The sequence below is a fragment of the Somniosus microcephalus genome, chromosome 6 (genome assembly GCF_052327205.1).
Source record: "Somniosus microcephalus isolate GS21.2 chromosome 6, FLI_Smic_1.0, whole genome shotgun sequence".
Taxonomy (NCBI): Eukaryota; Metazoa; Chordata; class Chondrichthyes; order Squaliformes; family Somniosidae; genus Somniosus; species Somniosus microcephalus.
In genome coordinates, this window is record NC_140992.1 from 168,895,528 (window position 1) to 168,919,827 (window position 24,300).

The 24,300-nt window shown below is 47.9% G+C and overlaps 1 protein-coding gene across 1 annotated transcript in view; it reads right to left on the minus strand.

The window, feature by feature from the left end:
* Positions 1–14,550: 14,550 nt before the first annotated feature.
* The window catches only part of LOC147116196 (transmembrane protein 64-like), a 140,825-nt gene continuing 131,075 nt past the window's right edge, over positions 14,551–24,300 (minus strand). The window contains exon 2 of the mRNA XM_085990921.1: positions 14,551–16,384. Within this exon, the coding sequence (XP_085847047.1) occupies positions 16,208–16,384 (177 nt within the window). The 3' untranslated portion in view covers positions 14,551–16,207. The remainder of the gene's footprint in view (positions 16,385–24,300) is intronic.

Consider the following 24,300-nt stretch of genomic DNA (forward strand, 5'->3'; position numbering starts at 1 on the left):
AATCATGGCTCCAAAGAAGGGAAGTATGCCTGATAATTTCCCCATCATTTAATCTCTGGCTCTTCCCTCCTCTCATGCTCCTTCTCAACTTTTCGGGCAGCTGTTGCTTTTTCCTGCAGCCTCCGGCTCTTTTTCACCTCCTGTTTGCCCTCCCTGCTATTCCAGCCTCTTCCTTGTATTAAGTTTGGGCCCAGGAGCTGCCCTTTCTCCCTCCTTCTGCCCCTCACTAACCTTTCCCTTTCCACATGATGCCACCCCACCCCCAACTTCCACGTCTCTGTCCCCCTCTAATTCCTCACACTCAAGCTCTTCTGCAACCCCCTGTGCCTGCTCCCCATCAGATACATAATCCTGCTCCCCGTCAGATACTTCATCTCCCATAGAGAGTCTTCCTGCTATCGCAGTTTCTCCCACTGCACCGCTCCCTTCGACCACATCTACACCTCTGACCCTTGCACCCTGTTTCCTCACTCCATGGGACAATGGCACACCTAAATTGTTCCCTTCTGATGTCTCTATCTCGCCGATCCCATCCTGCTGTCCCTTTAAGGCTCCTGCCTCTTGCACCCACTCCCCGTCCTGCCCCCTCCCGCTCACCAAGATATCCGACTCCCCGCCTCTCCCCGGAGCACTCACTTCCACCACACACCCCGCTTCTGCCTCCACTCCCCCTGCAGACACCAGACTCCTCAGGGGGAGCCGAACCGCACTAAGGCTTGAGTCTGCACTCGACCCTCGCTGCCCGCTGCTATCTTTGTTCCCCTCCACAGCACTCGCTGTGTTTTCCGCCATCTCCATCCCGTTCTCCGCTCCGCCATCCTCTGCCTCTTCCTGTGCTCCTTTCTCCTTCATTTTACCGGCTGTGTCCTCCAACTGCACCGCTCCTCCATCCATTCCACTCTCATCTCCTGCTCCTTCTCCCATCTCCTCATCACTCATATCGCTCCCTTCTGCCACACACTCACAGCGGGTGGGGCCTTTGCGACACACCCCACAGCTCTCCACCTTGCAGCTCCGAGCAATGTGTCCCGACTCACCGCAATTGTAACAATACAGGTCTGCACAGTTTCTTACGAGATGGTCATGTCCAAGACAATAATAGCGCACCTTTACTTGGTTATCATGCAGCACACGTAAGTACTGCACTCCTTCCAGTGTCTCGAACTTCATACTGTACGGCAAAGACCTCACCCCCTCTGGGAACCGCACCTTTACATACCGGGTTCCGTCTGCTACCCGTGTTCCCGGATAGTACCTCCTCTTTATTGCAGAACAGATTTTAATATCCCACGACTCCAACTTCTTGCTCAGCACTTTGTCCTCAATGTAAACTGGCAAGTTTAAAAATGAAACCAAAACCTCCTCTGAATATAGCAGAGTCACCTCCAAGAATTTCTCACCAACTTTCAAACTGAGTAACAGTCTTTCCACCTCCTCACGACCACTGACCGTCACCTCGAATCCCACATTTGGCTTTGGTCGGCAGGCAAAGCAGCTTCCCTCGCCACAGTCCTCATGAACCGCCTGGATAATATCCCAAGCTCGAATCATCTTATCCTCACACTGCACCACCACCGTGTTTTCTTTACCAAACCTCCTGCGGTCCCGGCCCAAATCTTTGGGCCTTTTTTTTCCCTTTCCCACCACAGTTTCTTCCCTAATTAAATTCCTCTCGGGAACATTGTCCTCTGAGGGGCCTGGCACTCCGGACCCCTCAGCAGCCATCTGGCTGTTTTTGTGGGCCCAAAAGGCCCTAAAACCTGAAAACCAAACCCCAAAACCCACCACCAACTTTTTACAAAACTCCCTCCAACTCCCAGCTGCAATCAGGCAACCAGTAACACCTGGCTCACTCCTAGCCCCTCCCACCTAGAGAGTGCTGCCCACTGAGCCACAGCTGACACCGAGTCGGACAAATCCATATATTTTTATTACTCTCACTCCGAACTGGGATATAGGGAAAATAATAAAACCTTACTGCATTTTAATCTCAGTTACCATGGAGACCGCTGCAGGTTTCTGTAACTTTGCGATGAAGACTTTATGTAATAAGTTAACTCCTGTGCTGTGAATGAAGGCCTAAGGCTGCAACCAAAGCCCTAATGAGTTGGCCTTGTGCCAATCTTGCTGTGTGGCTTCACCCGGGCACAGGGACGCTGGCAGTCTGCCAGAGGAGTTGGTGCAGGGCCCAGTCTCTCTGAAAGTGCTCAGAGGGGTGAGGACGGGCGGGAAATTCATTTGTTGCCCCAACAGATTTTTTTTAAAAAGCTCCCACTGATTCTGGCTCAAGGTCGCCAACCCTGCAGGATTGGCCTGGAGTCTCCAGGAATTGAAGATTAATCTCCAGCAAACTGTTACGAGCAACCCAGGAAAAAATCATCAGGGCATTAAAAGAAATTGTGTGTTTTTTCATTTTCTTGGATCACTTTTGTTTAGTAGCTATCAAAATATTGGTGATGGGAAAGAAAAGGCTGTTTGATTGACAGTACAGAATCATCCAGTCTGGGTGTGGGACTTCAATGTCCATCACCAAGAGTGGCTTGGTAGCACCACTACTGACCGAGCTGGCCGAGTCCTGAAGGACATAACTGCCAGTCTGGGCCTGCGACAGGTGGTGAGAGAACCAGCACGAGGGAAAAACCTACTTGACCTCATCCTCCCCAATCTCCCTGTCACAGATGCATCTGTCCATGACAGTATTGGTAGCAGTGACCACCGCACAGTCATTGTGGAGACGAAGTCCCGTCTTCACACTGAGGAAACCCTCTATCGTGTTGTGTGGCACTACCACCATGCTAAATCGGATAGATTCAGAACAGGTCTAGCAACTCAAAACTGGGCATCCATGAGGTGCTGCGGGTTATCAGCAGCAGCAGAATTGTATTCCACCACAATCTGTAACCTCATGACCTGGCATATCTCTCACTCTACCACTACCATCAAGCCAGGGGACCAACCCTGGTTCAATGAGGAGTGTAGAAAAGCATGCCAGGAGCAGCACCATGCATACCTAAGAATGCGGTGCCAACCTGGGGAAGCTGCAACACAGGACTACATGCATACTAAACAGCGGAAGCAGCATGCTATAGACAGAGCTGAGTGATCCCACAATCAACGGATCAGATCAAAGCTCTGCAGTCCTGCCACATCCAGTTGTGAATGGTAGTGGACCATTAAACAACTAACAGGAGAAGGAGGCTCCATGAATACCCCCATCCTCAATGATGGTGGAGCCCAGCACATGAGTGCAAAAGACAAAGCTGAAGCGTTTGCAACCATCTTGAGCCAAAAGTGCCGAGTGGATGATTCATATCGGCCTCCTCCTGAGGTCACCACCACCACAGAAGCCAGTCTTCAGCCAATTCGATTCATTCCACATGATATCAAGAAACAGAGTCATAGGACTTGATTTTGATACTGGAGGCATGTAGGAGGCGGGACTACAACTTTTGGGGTTGTAGTCCCGCCTCCATCGAGTTGTGGCCAACCCACACGATTTTCACTTGATTGACCTTGTTGAACCCGCCCAGCGGGCTCAGCAGGCCAATTAAGGGCCACCCGGCAACAGGTGACATCACAGATTGACATTTCATCTGTCAAGAGCTTTGAAGCTGTCAAACACTGACAATCTGTACACTAAGTTAATTCCTTCCTCTCAGGCTGATTTAGAGATCTCTCCAGAACAGAAAGCTGAATGCTGCAACTTTTGACAGCTCGCGGCCATTCTGCTTTCTGTGCCGGTGAGATGAGGGACTCCTGAGACCTGAAGGAAGGAAGGCTGTAAAGGTAAGTAAAGGTAATTAAACTTCTTTAAACACTTTACACACACCAAACACACTTACCTCTGCACTCATGCACCCATCACTCACCTGAACACTGGACATCTCGAACCCTCCAAGCCCGTCAGCCCGACAGTCCGCCTCGCTAACTTGGCGTGGTTTGGAGCCGTTGGGAATCCCACACTTCAGGAATAAAAATAGGGATTAGGCTAAAAACTGCCTGTTGATTACCTGTTAACAGGCAGTTAATTGGCACATCCCCTTCCCGCCTCGGGGAGGCGGCTCCCAGCACAGGTCGGGTATCTGCCTCCTTTGAAACTGGCATGGAGGTGGGTTGGGGGCGGGATGGATTCGTGCCCCCCGATTTCGCGATTTTAACCCCACACACGGGTTGGCAGGCTGTAACTAGTGGTGTACCGCAAGGATCAATGCTTGGGCCTCAGCTATTCACAATCTACATCAATGATTTGGATGAGGGGACCAAATGTAATATATCCAAGTTTGCTGTTGATACAAAGCTGGGTGGGAATGTAAGCTGTGAGGGGGATGCAAAGAGGCTTCAAGTGGACATAGACAGGCTAAGTGAGTGGGAAAGAACATGGCAAATTGAATATAATGTGGAGAAATGTGAAGTTATCCACTTTGGTAGGAAAAATAGAAAAGCAGAGTATTTTTTAAATGGTGAGAGATTGGGAAATGTTGGTGTTCAGAGGCTGGGGAGTCTAGAACCAGGGGCCACAGTCTCAGAATAAGGGGTCGGCCATTTAGGACTGAGATGAGGAGAAATTTCTTCACTCAGAGGGAGGTGACTCTTTGGAATTCTCTACCCCAGAGGGCTGTGGAGGCTCAGTCGTTGAGTATATTTAAGACAGAGATCGATAGATTTTTGAATATTAAGCGATCAAGGGATATAGGGATAGTGCAGGAAAGTGGAGATGAGGTAGAAGATCAGCCATGATTTTATTGAATAGTGGAGCAGGCTCGAAGGGCCAAATGGCCTACTCCTGCTCCTATTTCTTATTTTTTTATGTCTTAAAAGAGGAGAGAGTGGTAGAGAGGCGGCGAGGTTTAGGGAGGGAATTCCAGAGCTTAGGGCCCAGGCAGCTGAAGGCACGGCCACCAATGGTGGAGCGATTAAAATCAGGGATGCTCAAGAAGCCAGGATTGGAGGAGCGCAGATATCTCGGGGGGCTGTAGGCCTGGAGGAGATTACAGAGATAGGGAGGGGCGAGGCCATGGAGGGATTTGAAAACAAGGATGAGAATTTTAAATTCAAGGTGATGCCGGACCGCAAGCCAATGTAGGTCAGCGAGCACAGGGGTGATGGGTGAACGGAACTTGGTGCAAGTTAAGGATACGGGCAGCTAAGTTTTACGATGAGCTGAAGTTTAGGGAGGGTGGAAGAGGGTTAGCCGGCCACTATCTTAACATGACACTGCGGTTAAAATCTGCCCTACTGTGTCTATGAATGAGAGCTGGAGATATGTGATCCTTTTCCTTCAGCGCTGTGACTGTTCGATCAACACTAAATTGGTTGTCTAGTGCCAACTGCTGAAGATACAGCTTCCTAACCACGGAAACTAGCCATTGCCTAATCTACACTAGATACAATGGAGATATCCAAACGCACCGTTAATTACACACCCATCATCAAACCCACCCAACCTTCAACATGGAATGAGAGTGCAGCCGAAAAGCCAGCACCATTCCTTTTCATTCAATTCATTTCCTTCTCCAGCTTTCCACGTTGAAACTGCACCGAACACAACAGGCCAGAGTCAGAACGATGGGGTTGGTTGATTATATACAGGGCCGCACCGGCAGGCTAATGGTTAAATAAGGTGGTTAGAGGGTAAACCTGTACAACCAACATGTAACATAGGCAGATACAACTGAATTCCATTTTTCAGGCGCTAAATGGCCTATTATGCTCCTAATATGGTGGGCAGGAAGTGCGCCGGCCGGCATATTGGCGAAGGTAGAGGCTCTAGTGACAGGAGCGCACCTCAGGAACATGTAAAGCCCAGAATAATCTATTTAAATTATAGTCCTGCCCTTCCTGCGGGACACGTTTGCGGTCTCCAATCACCCCAGGGCTTCACTCTCCGCAAGCTGAACTCGCTCAGTGCAACGTGGCCTTAACCGGCAGCAAGCCCACCACACTCTATACTCACCCAACTGTGAAGCCGGGAGGGGCAGGAGTGGTCCTAACCCCACATTAAAAGAATACAGGCCGCTCCACCCCCGGCCACAGACTCCCCCCCGGCCACAAATTACCCCCTCCCCCCGCCCACAGATTCCCCCCCCCCCACGGTCACAGATAGTTACCCCGCCACTGGCCACAGACTCCCCCTCAGCAACAAATTTCCCGCTCCCCCCGGCCCACAGATTACCCCCCAACTCACCCTCCGGCCACAGATTGCCATGTATAATTACAAAGCTCTCTCACCCCTGGCACGGTGACCCTGTTTTAACTGACTGGAAATATCCATCTGCACAAGAGAGGAGACTTTAGCACCTACCGATAGTTCAGTGTTAAATGAGAAAGACTTTCATGAGCACTTTGCAGCCAATTAATTACTTTTGAAGTGTAGTCACTGTTGTTAATGTAGGAAATGCAGCAGCCAATTTGTGCACAGCAAGATCCCACAAGCAGCAATGTGATAATGACCAGATAATTGGTTTTAGTGATGTTGGTTGAGGGTAAACACTGGCCAGAACACCGGGGAGAACTTGCCTGCTCTTTTTTGAATAGGATCTTTTACGTTCACCTGAGAGAGCAGACGGGGCTTCGGTTTAACATCTCATCTGAAAGACGGCACCTTTGATAGTGCAGCATACCCTCAGTACTGCACTGGAGTATCAGCCTGGACTTTGCACTCAAGTCTCTGGAGTTGGAATTGAACCCATGGCCTTCTGACTCAGAGGCGAGAGTGCTACCCACTCAGCCACGGCTGACACCTTAAATAGGCCACCTAGCCTGGCACAATGTCACGCAGACCAGAGATTCACCCCCAGTCTGTGCTGAGCTAGCTGCTCCCCACCCCATTGGTCTGCGTGCGTTTAGATTGGGGCGAGAGGAAGCAATTGCCAAGGTTGGTGGTGCTGATCACTGTATTGATTTGTATGTGGGTTCAATGACGACACATTCATGAAAGAGAATGTCTTTTAATCTAAAGCTTGTTCATCTAAGTTAACAGCATTACAGGAGACACCATCTTAGAGATCCATCTAAAACCAAACTAAAACTAAACTAAACTGCCTCTCTCACATGCCCTCTGCTGGTCAGGCATAAATAATCAAACAGGCAAATATGCTGGTAAGGCATCATAATCAAACAGGCAAATACCATCACTATTTGCTGATATCATTACATCTCCCTTTCTTAAAACAAAAGTATTTTACTTTTATCTAACAACACGGGGATAGGGTGGGATATGTGTTGGTGTAGGGGTTACGGGGATTGGGTGGGATATGTGTTGGTGCAGGCTCGATGGGCCGAAATGGCCTCTATCTGCACTGTGGGGTTTCTGTGATTCTGTGAACATGTTTTCTTTGTATTACTCTGCATTTTAACTGTAACACTTAATGAACTTACATTATCATTATCATTATCAAGGTTTTTTAACCTTGTTTTGTGTGTTCACATGAAATATGTAAATACACTATAACTTGAAGAGAGAATAAGATTACATTACTTCCTTCTGTAACAAGAGTCCTTACACTTGCTCAATGAGTCTCTCAGGAGGCTTCACGTGTCTTGAGGATTTTCTGATTGATTGTCCTTGAATCTGAGTTGTTGCCTCAGATGATGGTTTCTCAGCTGTGTGATCAGGTTGTTCAACAGTATCAGTCTTTTGACCTGCTGTGTGATCAGGTTGTTCAACAGTATCAGTCTTTTGACCTGCTGTGGCTGGTCTCATGAGAAGATCCCGACGATTTCTTCGCAGAACAGCACCCTCATCTGTCTGAATGGTGTATGATCTTGATTGAACTTCACTCAGGACAGTTCCCTTCTGAGTCCATATGTTTGTTTTGTCTTTGAACCTTACTTGGTCACCAGTGTGGAGTTCAGGTAAGTTTTGTGTTCCTCTGTCATAGTAGTACTTTTGCTTTTCTTTCTGTTGTTCTTTGAACTTCCTCACTTTCTCCCCCTCTTTTGTTTTCAGGAGGTTCTCTGGGATGGGTAGGTTTGACCTTAGCAGACGTCCCATAAGGAGTTGGGCTGGTGACATACCACACTCGAGCGGCATTGTGCGGTATACAAGCATGCTCTGGTAGAAGTCAGTTCCACTGTCTTTTGCCTTGTACATCAGTCTTTTCACTGTCTGGACCGATTTTTCCACTAATCCATTGGACTGTGGAAAGTGAGGACTTGACGTTGTGTGGACAAAGCCCCACTCTTTGGCAAAGTGTCGGAAACTTGCATTGTAAAACTGGGGAACGTTGTCTGTGAAGACCTCGCTTGCCACGCCATGTCTGGAGAATATGGCTTTCATACATGTTATCACAGCATCTGCAGTGGTGGTGTACAGTCTACAAACCTCTGGATACAGGGAGTAATAGTCTGTGACTACAAGATAGTCCTTCCCTTGACATACGAATAGGTCAGCGCCTACCTTCTGGTAAGGTCTGTCTGGCGCTGGGTGTGGCTTTAGTGGTTCTACCGGATTGCTTGCTCGATATTTCAGGCATATTGTGCAGTTTGACACCTCATTTGTCACATCTTGGTTGATTTGTGGCCAGTGCATCACCTCTCGTGCTCTTTTCTTACACTTTTCGATTCCCAGATGTCCTCCATGGATCCTTTTTAGCATCTCTTTTCTCAGACTCTTTGGAATAACTATTTTACTTCCTTTGTAGATGATGTATTCGACCACTGATAGTTCCGCCCTGCAGTTCCAGTACTCTGCCATGTCAGGTGAGCAGTCTTGCTTCATGTTGGGCCATCCATCCAAGATGCTTTTCCTCAGTCGTCTCAGTGTTTCATCTTTGTTTGTCTCAGTCTTTATGAGCTCCATTTTTGCATCTGCTATGGGCAGTGCACTTGTAATCATGTCCACGTAGGCGTTCACTTTTTCATCCATTTTGGTGTTTGCGGGCTCTCCTGGGTCAACAGCTCTGGACAACGTGTCTGCTGTATACATCAGCTTACCCGGTGTGTACGCAACATTCAGTGTATAGCGTTGCAGCCTGATCATCATTCTTTGTATTCTAAGCGGACAGCTATTTAGTGGCTTTTGGAACAATGCAATCAAGGGCTTCTGGTCAGTCTCTACACTGATTGCTTGTCCTGCCACAAACTGGTGAAATCTTTCACAGGCGTATGTGATGCTGAGCAGCTCCTTTTCTATTTGAGCATATCGCGTCTCCACGTCTGTCATTGAGCGCGATGCATATGCAATAGGTTGCCAGTAGTCATATTGTTGCAGAAGAACGGCACCGAGCCCACTCTGTGATGCATCTGATATCTTGATGGGTCTCGCTGGGTCATTAAACCTCAGGACTGGTTCCTCTGTGAGCAGTTTCTTTAGATCGCTCCATGACTTCTCATGCTCATGATTCCATTCCCATTCTATGTTCTTTTCAGTTAGTCGTCTCAGTGGCGCCATCTTTTCTGAGAGGTTGAATATGAATTTACCCATGTAGTTGATCATTCCATTAAACCTCTGCACGTCCTTTTTGCATTGTGGCTTTGGCATATTCTCAATGGCGGACACCTTTCTGGGATCTGGCCTGATGCCCTCACTGCTAAGGATATCTCCCACGAATGTCAGTTCTGTCACCCCGAGCTGGCATTTCTCTCTATTCAGCTTCAGGTTTGTTTTCCTTTTGCTTCCAGCACTTCTTTCAGTCTCTCGTCATGCTCAGTTCTCGTGGTTCCCCATATTATGATGTCATCCATTGATGTATCAACTCCCTCCAGGTGCTCATAGATCATATGGATAGTTTTGTGATACACTTCAGGAGCTGAGGCAATGCCAAATGGTAAGCTTAGGAATCTGTATCTGCCAAATGGACTGTTGAATGTGCACAGTCTTGAACTTGCCTCGTCCAGTTTCATCTGCCAAAATCCTGATGATGCATCTAACTTGCTGAAATACCTTGCATTTGCAAACTGTGACATGGTTTCCTCACATGTAGGAAGCTTGAAGTGCTCTCTCTTTATTGCTCTGTTTAGATCTCTTGGATCCAGGCAAATTCTGAGCTTTCCATTCTTTTTGTCCACAACGACGAGGGAACTCACCCACTCAGTTGGCTCATCTATCTTCTGAATCACGTTCAGGCTTTCCATCCTGTCCAACTCTGCCTTCAGTTGCTTTTGAAGAGCAAACGGAACTTTTCTGCATGGATGTATGACCGTTGGCATACTTTTATCTACTCTGATCGTGTGTTCTCCTGGAAGGCAGCCTAGACCCTGAAATAGGTCGTTGTACTCTTTCATGAGTTCATCATAGACTGTCTCTCCTTCGCTTTCCACAACAAGGACTCTCTTTACCAGGTTCAGTCTCTCACAGGCTATTAAACCTAGTATGGCTTGCACATCCTTTGGCACCATGATTAATGCTAGCGTGTGCTCTCTGTCCTTGTGTGTCACTTTGACAATGCATCTTCCTTTCACTGGTATATTAGTACCTGAGTATCCTGTCACTTTCACTTTTATTCCATGTATCTTTGGTCTGTGTCTAATTTTCTTAAAATCAGTCTCTGATATCACATTAACTTGTGCTCCAGTATCCAATTTAAATGGAATGTGTATGTCATTCACTTTTAGTGTCAACATCCAGTCTTTTTTCTTTTTTGTTTTCAGATACAACATCTACATAGAACTCCTCTATCTCGCTTTCATCTACTGCATGGACCTTGCTTTGTTGCACTTGGTTCTTGCAGCAACTGGCATAATGGTTGTTTTTGTTGCAACTATTGCATGTTTTACCATATGCTGGACACTTTTTTGGTGGATGCTGTGTACCGCATCGACTACATGACTTTCGATTGCCCCTTTCATGTTTGTTCACTGGCCACGCCTCTTTTTTCACATTGGAGCTTTTTGTTAAACGGTTTGTGTCCGTTCTTTCTCACTGCATCCATGTTGCAGCTACTGTCACTGAACAGCTCTTTTGCCTGCGACTTCACAGTCTCTGTAGCCCTACACAGTGCTATGGCTTTTCCCAGGTCTAGATTTTGCTCTCTTAGCAGTCTTTCCCTTAGACCATTATCTGGAATACCACACACCAGTCTGTCTTTTATCAGCGAGTCTGTCAGTCCCCCAAATTCACACGTTTTGCTTCTGTTTCTCAGTTCAGTCACATACTGATCAGTAGTCTCTCCCGTTTTCTGTACACGTGAAAAATCTGTGCCTCTCAAACATCACGTTACGTTTAGGTATGCAGTAGGCCTCAAACTGTTCCATTATTTTATCCAGCTTCATATTGTCTCCATCAGCAGCGAATGTGAAGTTATTATACACCTCCAGCGCTTCATCACCCACGACATGTAAGAACACTGACGCTTTCATTTTATTACTTTTCTCGTCAGCTCCGATTGCCGCTAAATACAACTCCAAACGTTGTTTGAATCTCCTCCAATTTTCAGCCACATTACCTGTCAACTGAAGCTTCGCCGGTGGGTGTAAACCTTCCATTTTTCACTTCGTTAGCTATTCTCCAATGGTAAGTAACGATGTTCTCTTTTGGCTTGCTAATATGTGGAGAGCTGATTTAACTTCAGATTTTTCCTCTTCATCTCTTTCAATCACTTCTTCTGACACCATGTATTGATTTGTATGTGGGTTCAATGATGACACATTCATGAAAGAGAATGTCTTTTAATCTAAAGCTTGTTCACCTAAGTTAACAGCATTACAGGAGACACCATCTTAGAGATCCATCTAAAACCAAACTAAAACTAAACTAAACTGCCTCTCTCACATGCCCTCTGCTGGTCAGGCATAAATAATCAAACAGGCAAATATGCTGGAAAGGCATCATAATCAAACAGGCAAATACCATCACTATTTGCTGATATCATTACAATCACCATCCAGGCAGCCCTGCTGGAGAGTGTGCGAGAGTGAGCGGTGGCTCAGGGCAGGATTGGGCCCAGCTGTCAGATTCTCCACACTCTCTGTCTGGACTCACACCTGAAAAATGGATCAGGCACCGGGGGCTGTGAGTGCCCGTGGAACCCGACCCAGAGCAAGCACCTTCAGCAGACGAGTGGAGAACATTTCCAGGAAGTGATTTACTTTCACTGTGTGGATCTGAGATGAAATTTGTTGCAAAACACTGTCACAACATCCTCCTCCCCCATCAATGTTTCTAAGCAGTAAATAGTATACACTGTCAGCCGTGGCTCAGTGGTTGCACACAGGTCATGGGTTCAAGCCCTACTCCAGAAATCTAGGCTGACACTCCAGTGCAGTGCTGAGGGAGTGCTGCACTGCTGGAGGTGCCGTCTTTTAGATGAGACGTTAAACTGAGGCCCCATTTGCCCTCTAGGTGGATGTAAAAGATCCCAAGGTACTATTTGGAGAAGATATGGGGAGTTTCCCTGATGTCCTCATCAATATTTATCCCTCAACCAATATCATTAAAACAGATTATCTGGTCACTATCACATTGCTGTTTGTGGGAGCTTGCTGTGCATAAATTGGCTGCTGCGTTTCCTCCATTACAATAGTGACTACATTTCAAAAATAATTCATTGGCTGTAAATTGCCTTGGGACGTCCTGAGGTTGTGATTGGCGATATAGAAAAGCAAGTCTTTATTTGATGTGATTTAATAACCTCAAGCTTATCTCCTGTGTCTACGCTCATTATCTGAGCACTCGTATCAAGGAAAGTCTTTGGGCAAGGTATCAGAGGGTGCCCTGCACCAGAGCAACTGCTCCCCGAGGAGGAATCGCCATCATTTAGGGAGGGAGGAGAGAAAATGATCAGAACACCTGAGAGAAACAGCAGTCGGAGAGCGGAAGGTATATTTTTAACCACTAGAGGGAACCCTATAGTGAGCGTGTCAAGGCTGATCCAATGATGTTCCGTGCCTGCAGCATCCTTGCATTCTGTGCGGGTTGTGGGGGGGCATAGGGAGGCGGCGGCTGAGGGCCTGGGCACCGGGCATGTGCTGGACTCATAGGGACAGGAGGAGGCCATTCAGCCCCTCGAGCCTGTTTCCCCCATTCAATCAGATCATGGCTGATCCGCACCTCAACTCCATTTTTTTGCCTTAGCTCCATATCCCTTGATACCCTTACCTAATAAAAATATGTTGATCTGTCTTGAAAGCTCCAATTGACCCCCAGCATTTTGGGGGAGTTTTCCAGATTTCCACTACTCTTTGTGTGAAAAGTGCTTCCTGATTTCACTCCTGAACGGCTTAGCTCTAATTTTCAGAGGTGTCCCCTTGTGCTGGATTCCCCCCCCGGAGGAAATAATTTCTCTCTATCTACCGTTAAACAGAAGCCCCATCTGCATTCTCAGGTAGATGTAAAAGAGCCCATGACACTTTGAAGAAGAGCAGGGGAATTCTCTTAGTGTTCCGGCCAATATTTATCCCTCAACCAACATCACTTAAACAGATTACCTGGTCATTATCACATTGCTGTTTGTGGGAGCTTGCTGTGTGCAACTTGGCTGCTGCATTTCCCACATTACAACAGTGACTGCACTTTTTTTTTAAAGTACTTCATTGGCTGTAAAGCACTTTGGGACGTCCTGAGGTTGTGAAAGGTGCTATATAAATGCAAGTTTCTTTTTTTGTCTACCTGATCAAATCCCTTCAATAAAGCCTCAAGAATTGATAATCGGATCCTTTCCCCATGAAGTGGTCACAGCACCCACATGAAAGCTGTGTTGCACTGTTGGTACGTTCAGCCATGCTAGTTCCTGTTCTTTATCTGTTTGGTATCTGTATGTTGGCCCAACAACTTCACAGTTCATTTCATGGTGTCCTTGGGTTTCACTGTTGCTGCTGTTCACACCTTCTTAAAGCTGCACCTCATCTGTGGAAGTTATCTAAGGGAGTTAAAATATCGCCAATGAGGGACTTCAGCTATGTGGAGAGATGGGTGAAGCTGGGATTGTTCTCCTTAGAGCAGAGAAAGTTAAGGTATGATGGAAGTGCAAGAAGCCAGAATTAGAGGAGCACAGAGATCTCAGAGAGTTGAAGGGCTGGAGGAGGTTACAGAGATAGGGAGGGGCAAGGCCATGGACAGTGTACAGTATAGATTCACCAGGATGATGCTGGGGTGGGAAACTATGGTTTGAAGGAGAGATTTGAGCTACTGGGACTATTTACACTGGAACGGAGAAGGCTAAAAGGAGATTTAATTGAGGTTTTTACAGTTAGCAAGTGTTGTGATTGAGTGAATAGGGAAAGACTATTTCCTCTGATTGCGGAGGTGAAGTTAGGAGAAACTTCTTTACACAGAGGGTTGTTGGAGCAAGGAACACTTTGCCACAGGGAAAGCAGACAGCACATCATCTATTAAGATAATGTTTGAAGCAGAGAAAGATACAAGCATGCGGGAGGAATGCAAAACTAAACCCACTGTCCCACTTACTCCCCACAAAGAGCCAGCACAGACACGATGGGCCGAATGGCCTCCTACTTCAGTGGTTGTATGTGAATAACATGATTGCAGCAATATTGGGATTGGGATTGGGATTCTTCAGTGTCACAGTGTTAGGTAAAAATAAAAGGCTGGGCCAGAGAGCACTGAATTCACCAAAGTTGCCACCAGTTAAAGGGTTAAATCAGAGACACGAGAAGTAAAAAAGGTATTTATTTGATTATCTGGATGCATCACTGGGCTCATGATCAATATCAACAGAAAAAAGTCAGGCACTTTTACAAAAGACATGTTTCTGGTAAATCTTTAGCACATTCACTGAAGCTTATGGTCCTTCACAGGTAAGTGCTACAGACAGCATCTCCCAGCTCGATGGAACAGAGTGCAAATGGCTCCAGGCAGGCACTGTAAATTAAACCTTTATTACTGGCTGCTGCAACTAGAAAGTGCAGCAACTTTAATTTGTCGGCTGTTGTCAGCTGCACCGCACTGTACTCACTGTATAGGAGAAGCTATTCTTAAACATGTTAGAAATCAGATCTGGACCCATCAAACACTCCCAAGGCAGGTACAGCATGGGTTAGATACAGAGTAAAGCTCCCTCTACACTGTCCCATCAAACACTCCCAAGGCAGGTACAGCAGGGGTTAGATACAGAGTAAAGCTCCCTTTACACTGTCCCATCAAACACTCCCAGGGCAGGTACAGCATGGGTTCGATGTAGAGTGAAGCTCTCTTGACACTGTCCCATCAAACACTCCTAGGGATGGTACAGCAGGGGTTAGATACAGAGTAAAGCTCCCTCTACACTGTCCCATCAAACACTCCCAGGGCAGGTACAGCACGGGTTAGATACAGAGTAAAGCTCCCTCTGCACTGTCCCATCAAACACTCCCTGGGCAGGTACAGCACAGGTTAGATAGTGAGTGAAGCTCCCTCTACACTGTCCCATCAAACACACCCAGGGCAGGTAGAGCATGGTTTAGATACAGGAGAGGGGTCCCTAATGCACCATTTTCCATGCCAGCCACATTGATAATCTGATCAAGACTGCCACTGTAGTGCAACATTAGGGCCGTTATGTGCTGTGGGCTCGAGCCCAGAAGAAACCGGGCTAAGTCCCCGAGTTCCTTCCACATGGACTCCTTACAAGCAGCAGGGTGGAGGAGACTTTAGAGTCATAACGGCACAGGAGACCATTCGGCCCATCGAGTCCCACCACTCTGGGCTCGATTCGGCTCCAGTTCCCAGAGACAAAAGGGTAAGGTACTAACCCACTGCGCTACGCAGTTCCCCATCCCAATAATACCTTGCATGCATTCCTCCACCCCCTCAGTAAATCCGGTAACAGTGTCAGTGCTCCCTTTCTTGCCCTCCTCCCCACCCCCCCCTCCCCCCCACCGTGGGCAGCTTCTTATTGACCAAGCACAGTACAGGCTCTATCACCACCTGTAACGCTGGGCATGAACCCCAGTCCCATGGGAGTGGTGGCCACACAGCCATGTCTTTATGTTTCAGGAGAAGTGCAGTAACTTGTCATCTCCTGCACCAGTCCAGTCATCCAGAAGCAATCATTTCAAGAATTAGCAAGCATTCCCACATTCTCCATTTTGAGCCGTACCCACAGGTCTTTTTTTTGCTGCCCACCATCATGGCCCCAACAGCGAAGAGGGTCTCCCCAGTATCAATACCCAGCCCAGTCATTAACCCACGGCCTGCCACATCATACAACGCGGTGTGCTGCTGATGCCCGCTCAGTGTGGGAACGTCTGCCACCTCGTATTTGACCTGTCCTGTCCGCAGCCAGCCGGCATCGGCTTTCGTGCTTCAGCTCAACCCATCCAATTCCGCTGGTCACACCAGGTCCATGTCTGGTGGAACATTAGTCCTTTTGGTGCTGCGTGTATCTGTGCCGTTGTCCGGGAGAGCTTCACCCTCTGGCTGGTTGGCATCATGTGCCTGGATGGTCTTGTTCAGTTCCTGGCGAGCTCGGCGCACAAAGTACAGCATCATGGCGACACTGATGAAGATCTGGACAGAAACAGACACAACAGGTACATGTCGAACCCCATGAAAAGACTTTCTTGGCATTGCGTCGGACTCGTTTGTCCAATCACACTGGTATTAATCACAAAAAAACTGGTTTATTTGAGTTCTTTGACACTTCTTCCCCTTCTCAACCCCTCCCTCTCTTCAGGTACAGTTTCCACAGGCACGAGAAGCCCTCTAGTATCTCAGCAAAGCAGCCACTCTTAATGTGGAAGCCAGGATAGCAAATATGAGCTGGCTATTCAACTACAGAGGGCATCGCAGCCCAACCTAATCCTACCTTCAATTGAATTCTGTACGCGCACACAGTTTCCAGCAGGGGTCAGCGTGCAGTGATCAGCCGTGGCTTTCCTGCTCCCTTAGCCTGGGGGCGCGGCGGCCACGGAGTGAACCTGCTGCAGCTCCACCTCAGGTTCTCTAACCCAACACAGGCCGGGGCTGGAGCTAGGATCGTCAGGCCTGTTTGGCCGACTACTGCACTCCATGGTCCTCTTACCCACAAGACCATTGGGGAATGCTGAGGGCGACCTTTAACACCAGGAAGCTGTTGAATACATGAGACAGTAGGAAGAAGGCAGTTACCTCATGGAAGCAATATAAAGTTATATTGCATCCTCCTGTGAATAATATAATCATACTGAGGCCATTGCAACATATCTAGAAATATATTAAAAATCTTAGGCCCACACACACTACCAACTTTTTCCCTGATGAATCCCAGTGTCCATGTTTATAATGCTAACGACCTATGTAAACTAGTCACGCTGTAATGACACCCTCCCCCAATGAAGGCATTCACGCCCACCACTGGTGGAAGTGTAATTACAGTGCCAAGTTTTATACAGGCAGTTCCCATTCTAAATGTGGACATAGAAATTTATAACAGAAACGGAGATTAAGGACAGAGTGTATGACTTTAAAATGGGACTGAATTACACCTACACATCTTGGCTGATTGATACCTCGCCCTTTAACTCCACTTCACCTGAAGACTACAAATGGTTGTCACTCCCCGTGTACAACATCATTGGTGATTGACTGCAAATAAAGGTAGGGCAGAGTTACTTGCCATCACCTCAATGAATGGTCCAGGTGGAAAGCTCACACTTTGTCCTCATGGGTTATCAGAGGACACTTATTTATGTTTCGTTGAGGGCCACTATCCCAGTGTCTGGCCCATGGGCCATTCTGAGGAATGCTGCCCACAGAGTGCTGGGACGCACAGTTTGTACCTACGGACCCCCCACTCTGACCTCCTGATTTCAACTGTGTCGCTGCAGGAATAAAACTACAGGGCCAATAGTTTCACTTGACAGAGCACTTTCACTCACTGTATGGGTGCTGACAAACCCTGCTCCCTAATAGGATAACTCTCTCATCCAATAGAAACGCCACCTCCTAATAGATTACCTTGCTGCAATAGAATAGCCCGCCTCCCCCGAGATGGCCCCGCCTTCCCCGAGATGGTCCCGCCTCCCCCGAGATGGTCCCGCCTCCCCCGAGATGGCCCCCCTCCCCCGAGTTGGCCCCGCCTCCTGAGATGGCCCCCCTCCCCCAAGATGGTCCCGCCTCCCCCGAGATTGCCCCGCCTCCCCCGAGATGGCCCCGCCACCCCGAGATGGCCCCGCCTCCCCCGAGATGGCCCCGCCTCCCAAGATGGGATGGCCCCGCCTCCCCCGAGATGGGATGGCCCCGCCACCCCGAGATGGCCCCGCCTCCCCCGAGATGGCCCCGCCTCCCCCGAGATGGGATGGCCCTGCCACCCTGAGATGGCCCCGCCTCCCCCGAGATGGCCCCGCCTCCCCTTCAGTGGGCATTGGTAGACTGCAAATGAAGCAGAGGGAAGAGCTGTGAATTTCATCTCAATCAACAGTCCTCAGCCAAGCAGGCCTGAATGGAACAGCCCATCTGCCAAGGACGTGGGCTGAAAATAGTCCGAGCCCATATTATCAGTCCCACAGGATTACTAGCTGAACTCAACTGCACCATTAATATTCATGCACTGTCATTTTAAATACCTGTCAGCCAAGCTACAAGCTACAAGCTGCAGTGAATGACCGTAAGCCAAGAGAACGACAGGATTTCATGAGTTTTTAAAAAATTCATTCTTGGAATGTGGGCGTCGGTGGCAAGCCCAGCATTTATTGCCCATGTCTAATTGCCCTCGAGAAGGTGGTGGTGAGCCGCCTTAGTCCATGTGGTGAAGGTACTCCCACAGTGCTGTTAGGGAGGGAGCTCCAGGATTTTGACCCAGAGACGATGAAGGATGCATCATATTATGACAGAAGCAAAATACTGCGGATGCTGGAAATCTGAAATATAAACAGAAAATGCTGGAAACACTCAGCAGGTCAGGCAGCATCTGTGGAGAGAAACAGAGTTAACGTTTCAGGTCACTGACCTTTTGTCACAGCTGGAAAAAGTTAGAGATAGACTTGTACTTCTTGCAATTTAGTATACTGTATTCGCTGCTCTTGATGCGGTCTCCTCTACACTGGGGAGACCAAACGCAGATTGGGCGGCCGCTTTGCGAAACACTCCCGTTCTGTCCGCAAGCGAGCTTCCAGTCGCCTGTCACTTTAATTCTCCGCTCCACTCCCACTCTGATCTCTCGGTCCTCGGCCTCTTACACTGTTCCAATGAAGATCAACATAAGCTCGAGGAACAGCACCTCATCTTTTGATTAGGCACTTTACAGACCTTCTGGACTCAACATTGAGTTCAACAATTTCAGACCATAACCTCGGCCTCCATTTTTTCACATGGCAGCTGTTGATGATTATGCCATTCCCATTTACATCTCTTCTAGACCCATCTTTTGTTTCTTTACTTGTCCCATTACCATCTACTTTTGCCTTGCACCATCATCCCTTTTGTCATTTAATCTCTCCTGCCTTCCACCCTATCACAGACCTTCCCTTTTGTTCTTTCCTCCCCTCCCCCCTTTCTCTGCCTCTGCACTTGCTTAAAAACCTGTTACATCTCTTAACTTTTTCCAGTTCTGACAAAAGGTCATCGACCTGAAAAGTTAACTCTGTTTCTCTCTCCACGGATGCTGCCTGACCTGCTGAGTGTTTCCAGCATTTTCTGTTTTTAATTGCATCATATTGGCCCAGTAATTCCTCTCCCAACGCATGAGTACGGACGGGGTACTCACGCGTGTGCCCGGAGGAATTGCCGGTTTTCAGCATGCACAGCGCATGCGGGGAAAACCGGCATTTCCTCTCCTCTGACCCAAGGGGTTAAGGGGCTGAACGCGTGCGACTACACAGGCAGCGTGTGCGACTTGGATTTCCTTTATTTTTAGAGAGTTGCGCATGTGGAAAGGCCTCCGGTTTTTACGCATTGAAAAACCACATGTAAGTACTTAGTTTTACAGGTAAGTGGTCTATTAATACAATTTATAAAAATTTTTTCCACAGGTTTATTATTTTTAAAGAATTTACAGTAAGGTAAGTTTAGTTTTAGCCCCGATTTTTTATATAATAATTTTTTTCAAATTTCAAAATTATTGTTTAAAATTGTTTTTTAGTTATTTATGGTTCATTTAAGCAGTGCAATGTTTTTTTTTAAATTTTCTATCAAGTTTAAGTAGTGTTTTAGGGCCAGGAGTTTTCATGAGTTTGACAGCTCTCACTATCAAACTCATGAATTAACTTTTGCAACCTCCCATTGGTTGCCCTGTGCTCACGTGATCCCAGCCGGCTCATCGCACTAAGTACGCCGCTGGGTCACGCACGCACAGGGCCTCAAGCGGGCCAGTGAGAGGAAATGCAATGCAGGCCAGGATTGAAATGTCAGCGCGCCGGTAAGTGCACATCGGGGGCTTGCACGCGTGGCAAGCTCCCGATCCTAATTTCAGGGCCATTATGAGTCCATGAGTGTAGATTTGCTCTGGCCACTTGAGAGCCAACTTTCTACTTGCAGTAATTGCAGTTTCTCCATTAATTTTAATGGCCATCAATTATTCTATGCACAAGATCCTGCAGGTATATGTTGGTTAACCCTTCAAGGGTCTCAGTAGCATTGAATTTACTGCACACACAATACCATTTTGAAGTTTATTTTCAGGTTTGCATACCATAAATAGTGGAAACCCGACATCTTTTAATGCTGTTTATCTCAACTGTTTATCAATTCTTACTTTATCCCCTGCAGTCTCTTCCTTTTTTCAGGTTATCCCTAACTGAACCCCCCATCACCCCGGTAGACCCCACCCCACAAAGCTGAGCAAACTCCCCCACCGCCAATCCATCAACATTGTCGACAACAGCATGTGCTGTAAAGCAAGCCTCATGAAAAAGAGCTCCTCATTTTACAAGATGAACAGCTGAATACCAAACAAGAGATAAAAGAGATGATGTGAGAGAGACTGAAATAGACAGGCTGAGAAGGTGTACAAGAGCAGCAGTGAAGGGATAGTGAGCAGGAGTGAAGGGATAGTGAGCAAGAGTGAAGGGATAGTGAGCAAGAGTGATGGATAGTGAGCAACAGTGACGGGATAGAGAGCAGGAGTGAAGGGATAGTGACCAGGAGTGAAGGGATAGTGAGCCGGAGTGAAGGGATAGTGAGCAGGAGTGAAAGAGATGGCGAACAGGAGTGAAGTGATCGTGAGCAGGAGTGAAGGGATAGTGAGCAAGAGTGAAAGAGATAGTGAGCAAGAGTGCAGGGATAGCGAACAGGAGTGACGGGATAGTGAGCAGGAGTGAACAGATAGTGAGCAAGAGTGAAAGGGATAGTGAGCAGGAGTGAAGGGATAGTGAGCAGGAGTGAAGAGATAGTGAGCAAGAGTGAAGGGATAGTGAGCTAGAGTGAAGGGATTGTGAGCAGGAGTGAAGGGATCATGAGCAAGAGTGAAGGGATAGTAAGCGAGAGTGAAGGGATAGTGAGCAGCAGTGAAGGGATAGTGAGGAGTGAAGGAATAGTGAGCAGCAGTGAAGGGATAGTGAGGAGTGAAGGGACAGTGAGCAGGAGTGATGGGATAATGAGCAGGAGTGAGGGATAGTGAGCAGGAATGAAGGGATAGCGAGCAGGAGTGACGTAATAGTGAGGAGTGAAGGAATAGTGAGCAGCAGTGAAGGGATAGTGAGGAGTGAAGGGACAGTGAGCAGGAGTGATGGGATAATGAGCAGGAGTGAGGGATAGTGATCAGCAGTGAGGGAAATGGAGCAGGAGTGAAGGATAGTGAGCAGGTGAAAGGACAGTGAGCAAGAGTGAAGGGATAGTGAGCAGGAGTGAACGGACAGTGAGCAGGAGTGAACGGACAGTGAGCGGGAGTGAAGAGACTGAGCAGGAGTGAAGGGACAGTGAGCAGGAGTGAAGGGGTAGTGAGCAACACTGAAGGGATAGTGAGCAGGAGTGAAGGGATAGTGAACAGCAGTGAAGGGACAGTGAGCAGGAGTGAAGGGACAGTAAACAGGAGTGAAGGGACAGTGAACAGGAGTGAAGGAATAGTGAGCAGCAGTGTAGGGATAGTGAGCAGGAGTGAAGGGATAGTGAGCAGGGATGGACAGTGAGCAAGACTGAAGGGATAGTGAGCAGGAGTGAAGGGGTAGTGAGCAGGAGTGAAGGGGTAGTGAGCAGCAGTGAGCGATAGTGAGCAGCAGTGAGCGATAGTGAGCAGGAGTGAAAGGATAGTAAGCAAGAGTGAAGGAATAGTGAGCAGCAGTGAAGGGATAGTGAGCAGGAATGAAGGGACAGTGAGCAGGAGTGAAGGGACAGTGAGCAGGAGTGAAGGGATAGTGAGCAGGAGTGAAGGGATAGTGAGCAGGAGTGAAGGGATAGTGAGCAGGAATGAAGGGATAGTGAGCAAGAGTGAAGCAATAGTGAGGAGTGAAGGAATAGTGAGCAGCAGTGAAGGGATAGTGAGGAGTGAAGGGATAGTGAGCAGGAGTGAAGAGATAGTGAGCAAGAGTGAAGGGATAGTGAGCAAGAGAGAAGGGATAGTGAGCAGCATTGAGGGATAGTGAGCAGGAGTGAAGGGATAGTGAGCAGGAGTGAAAGGGATAGTGAGCAGGAGTGAAGGGATAGTGAGCAGGAGAGAAGGGATAGTGAACAGGAGTGAGGGATAGTGAGCAGGAGTGAAGAGATAGTGAGCTAGAGTGAAGAGATAGTGAGCTAGAGTGAAGGAATAGTGAGCAGGAGTGAAGGGATAGTGAGCAAGAGTGAAGAGATGGTGAGCAGGAGTGAAGGATAGTGAGCAGGAGTGAAAGGACAGTGAGCAAGAGTGAAGGGATAGTGAGCAGGAGTGAAGGGACAGTGAGCAGGAGTGTAGGGATAGTGAGCAGGAGTGAAGGAATAGTGAGCAGCAGTGAAGGGATAGTGAGTAGGAGTGAAGGGATAGTGAGCAGGAGTGAAGGAACAGTGAGCAGCAGTGAAGGGATAGTGAGCAGGAATGAAGGGACAGTGAGCAGGAGTGAAGGGATAGTGAGCAAGAGTGAAGTGATAGTGAGCACGAGTGAAGAAATAGTGAACAGGAGTGAAGTGATAGTGAGCAAGAGTGAAGGGATAGTGAGCAAGAGAGAAGGGATAGTGAGCAGCAGTTAGGGATCGTGAGCAGGAGTGAAGGGATAGTGAGCAGGAGTGAAAGGGATAGTGAGCAGGAGTGAAGGGATAGTGAGCAGGAGTGAAGGGATCGTGAACAGGAGTGAAGTGATAGTGAGCAGGAGCGAAGGGATAGTGAGCAGGAGTGAAGGGATAGTGAGGAGCAGTGAGGGATAGTGAGCAGGAGTGAAGAAATAGTGAGCTTGAGTGAAGAGATAGTGAGCTAGAGTGAAGGAATAGTGAGCAGGAGTGAAGGGATAGTGAGCAAGAGTGAAGAGATGGTGAGCAGGAGTGAAGGATAGAGAGCAGGAGTGAAAGGTCAGTGAGCAAGAGTGAAGGGATAGTGAGCAGGAGTGAAGGGACAGTGAGCAGGAGTGAAGGGACAGTGAGAAAGAGTGAATGGATAGTGAGCAAGAGTGAAGGGATAGTGAGCAGGAGTGAAGGGATAGTGAGCAGGAGTGAAGGGACAGTGAGCAGGACTAAAGGGATAGTGAGCAAGAGTGGCGGGATAGTGAGCAGGAGTGAAGGGATAGTAAGCAAGAGTAAAGGAATAGTGAGCAGCAGTGAAGGCATAGTGAGCACGGATGAAGGGGCAGTGAGCAGAAGTGAAGGGACAGTGAGCAGGAGTGAAGGGATAGTGAGCAGGAGTGAAGTGATAGTGAGCAAGAGTGAAGTGATAGTGAGCAAGAGAAAAGGGATAGTGAGCAGGAGTGAAGGGATAGTGAGCAAGAGTGAAGTGATAGTGAGCAAGAGTGAAGTGATAGTGAGCAAGAGAGAAGGGATAGTGAGCAAGAGAGAAGGGATAGTGAGCAGGAGTGAAGGGATAGTGAGCAAGAGTGATGGGATAGTGAGCAAGAGTGAATGGATAATGAGCAGGAGTGAAGGGATAGTGAGGAGTGAAGGAATAGTCAGCAGCAGTGAAGGGATAGTGAGGAGTGAAGGGATAGTGAGCAGGAGTGAAGTGATAGTGAGCAGGAATGAAGGGATAGTGAGCAAGAGTGAAGTGATAGTGAGCAGGAGTGAAGAGATAGTGAACAGGAGTGAAGTGATAGTGAGCAAGAGTGAAGGGATAGTGAGCAAGAGAGAAGGGATAGTGAGCAGCAGTGAGGGATAGTGAGCAGGAGTGAAGCGATAGTGAGCAGGAGTGAAAGGGATAGTGAGCAGGAGTGAAGGGATAGTGAGCAGGGGTGAAGGGATAGTGAACAGGAGTGAAGTGATAGTGAGCAGGAGTGAAGGGATAGTAAGCAGGAGTGAAGGGATAGTGAGCAGCAGTGAGGGATAGTGAGCAGGACTGAAGGGATAGTGAGCAAGAGTGAAGTGATAGTGAGCAAGAGTGAAGTGATAGTGAGCAAGAG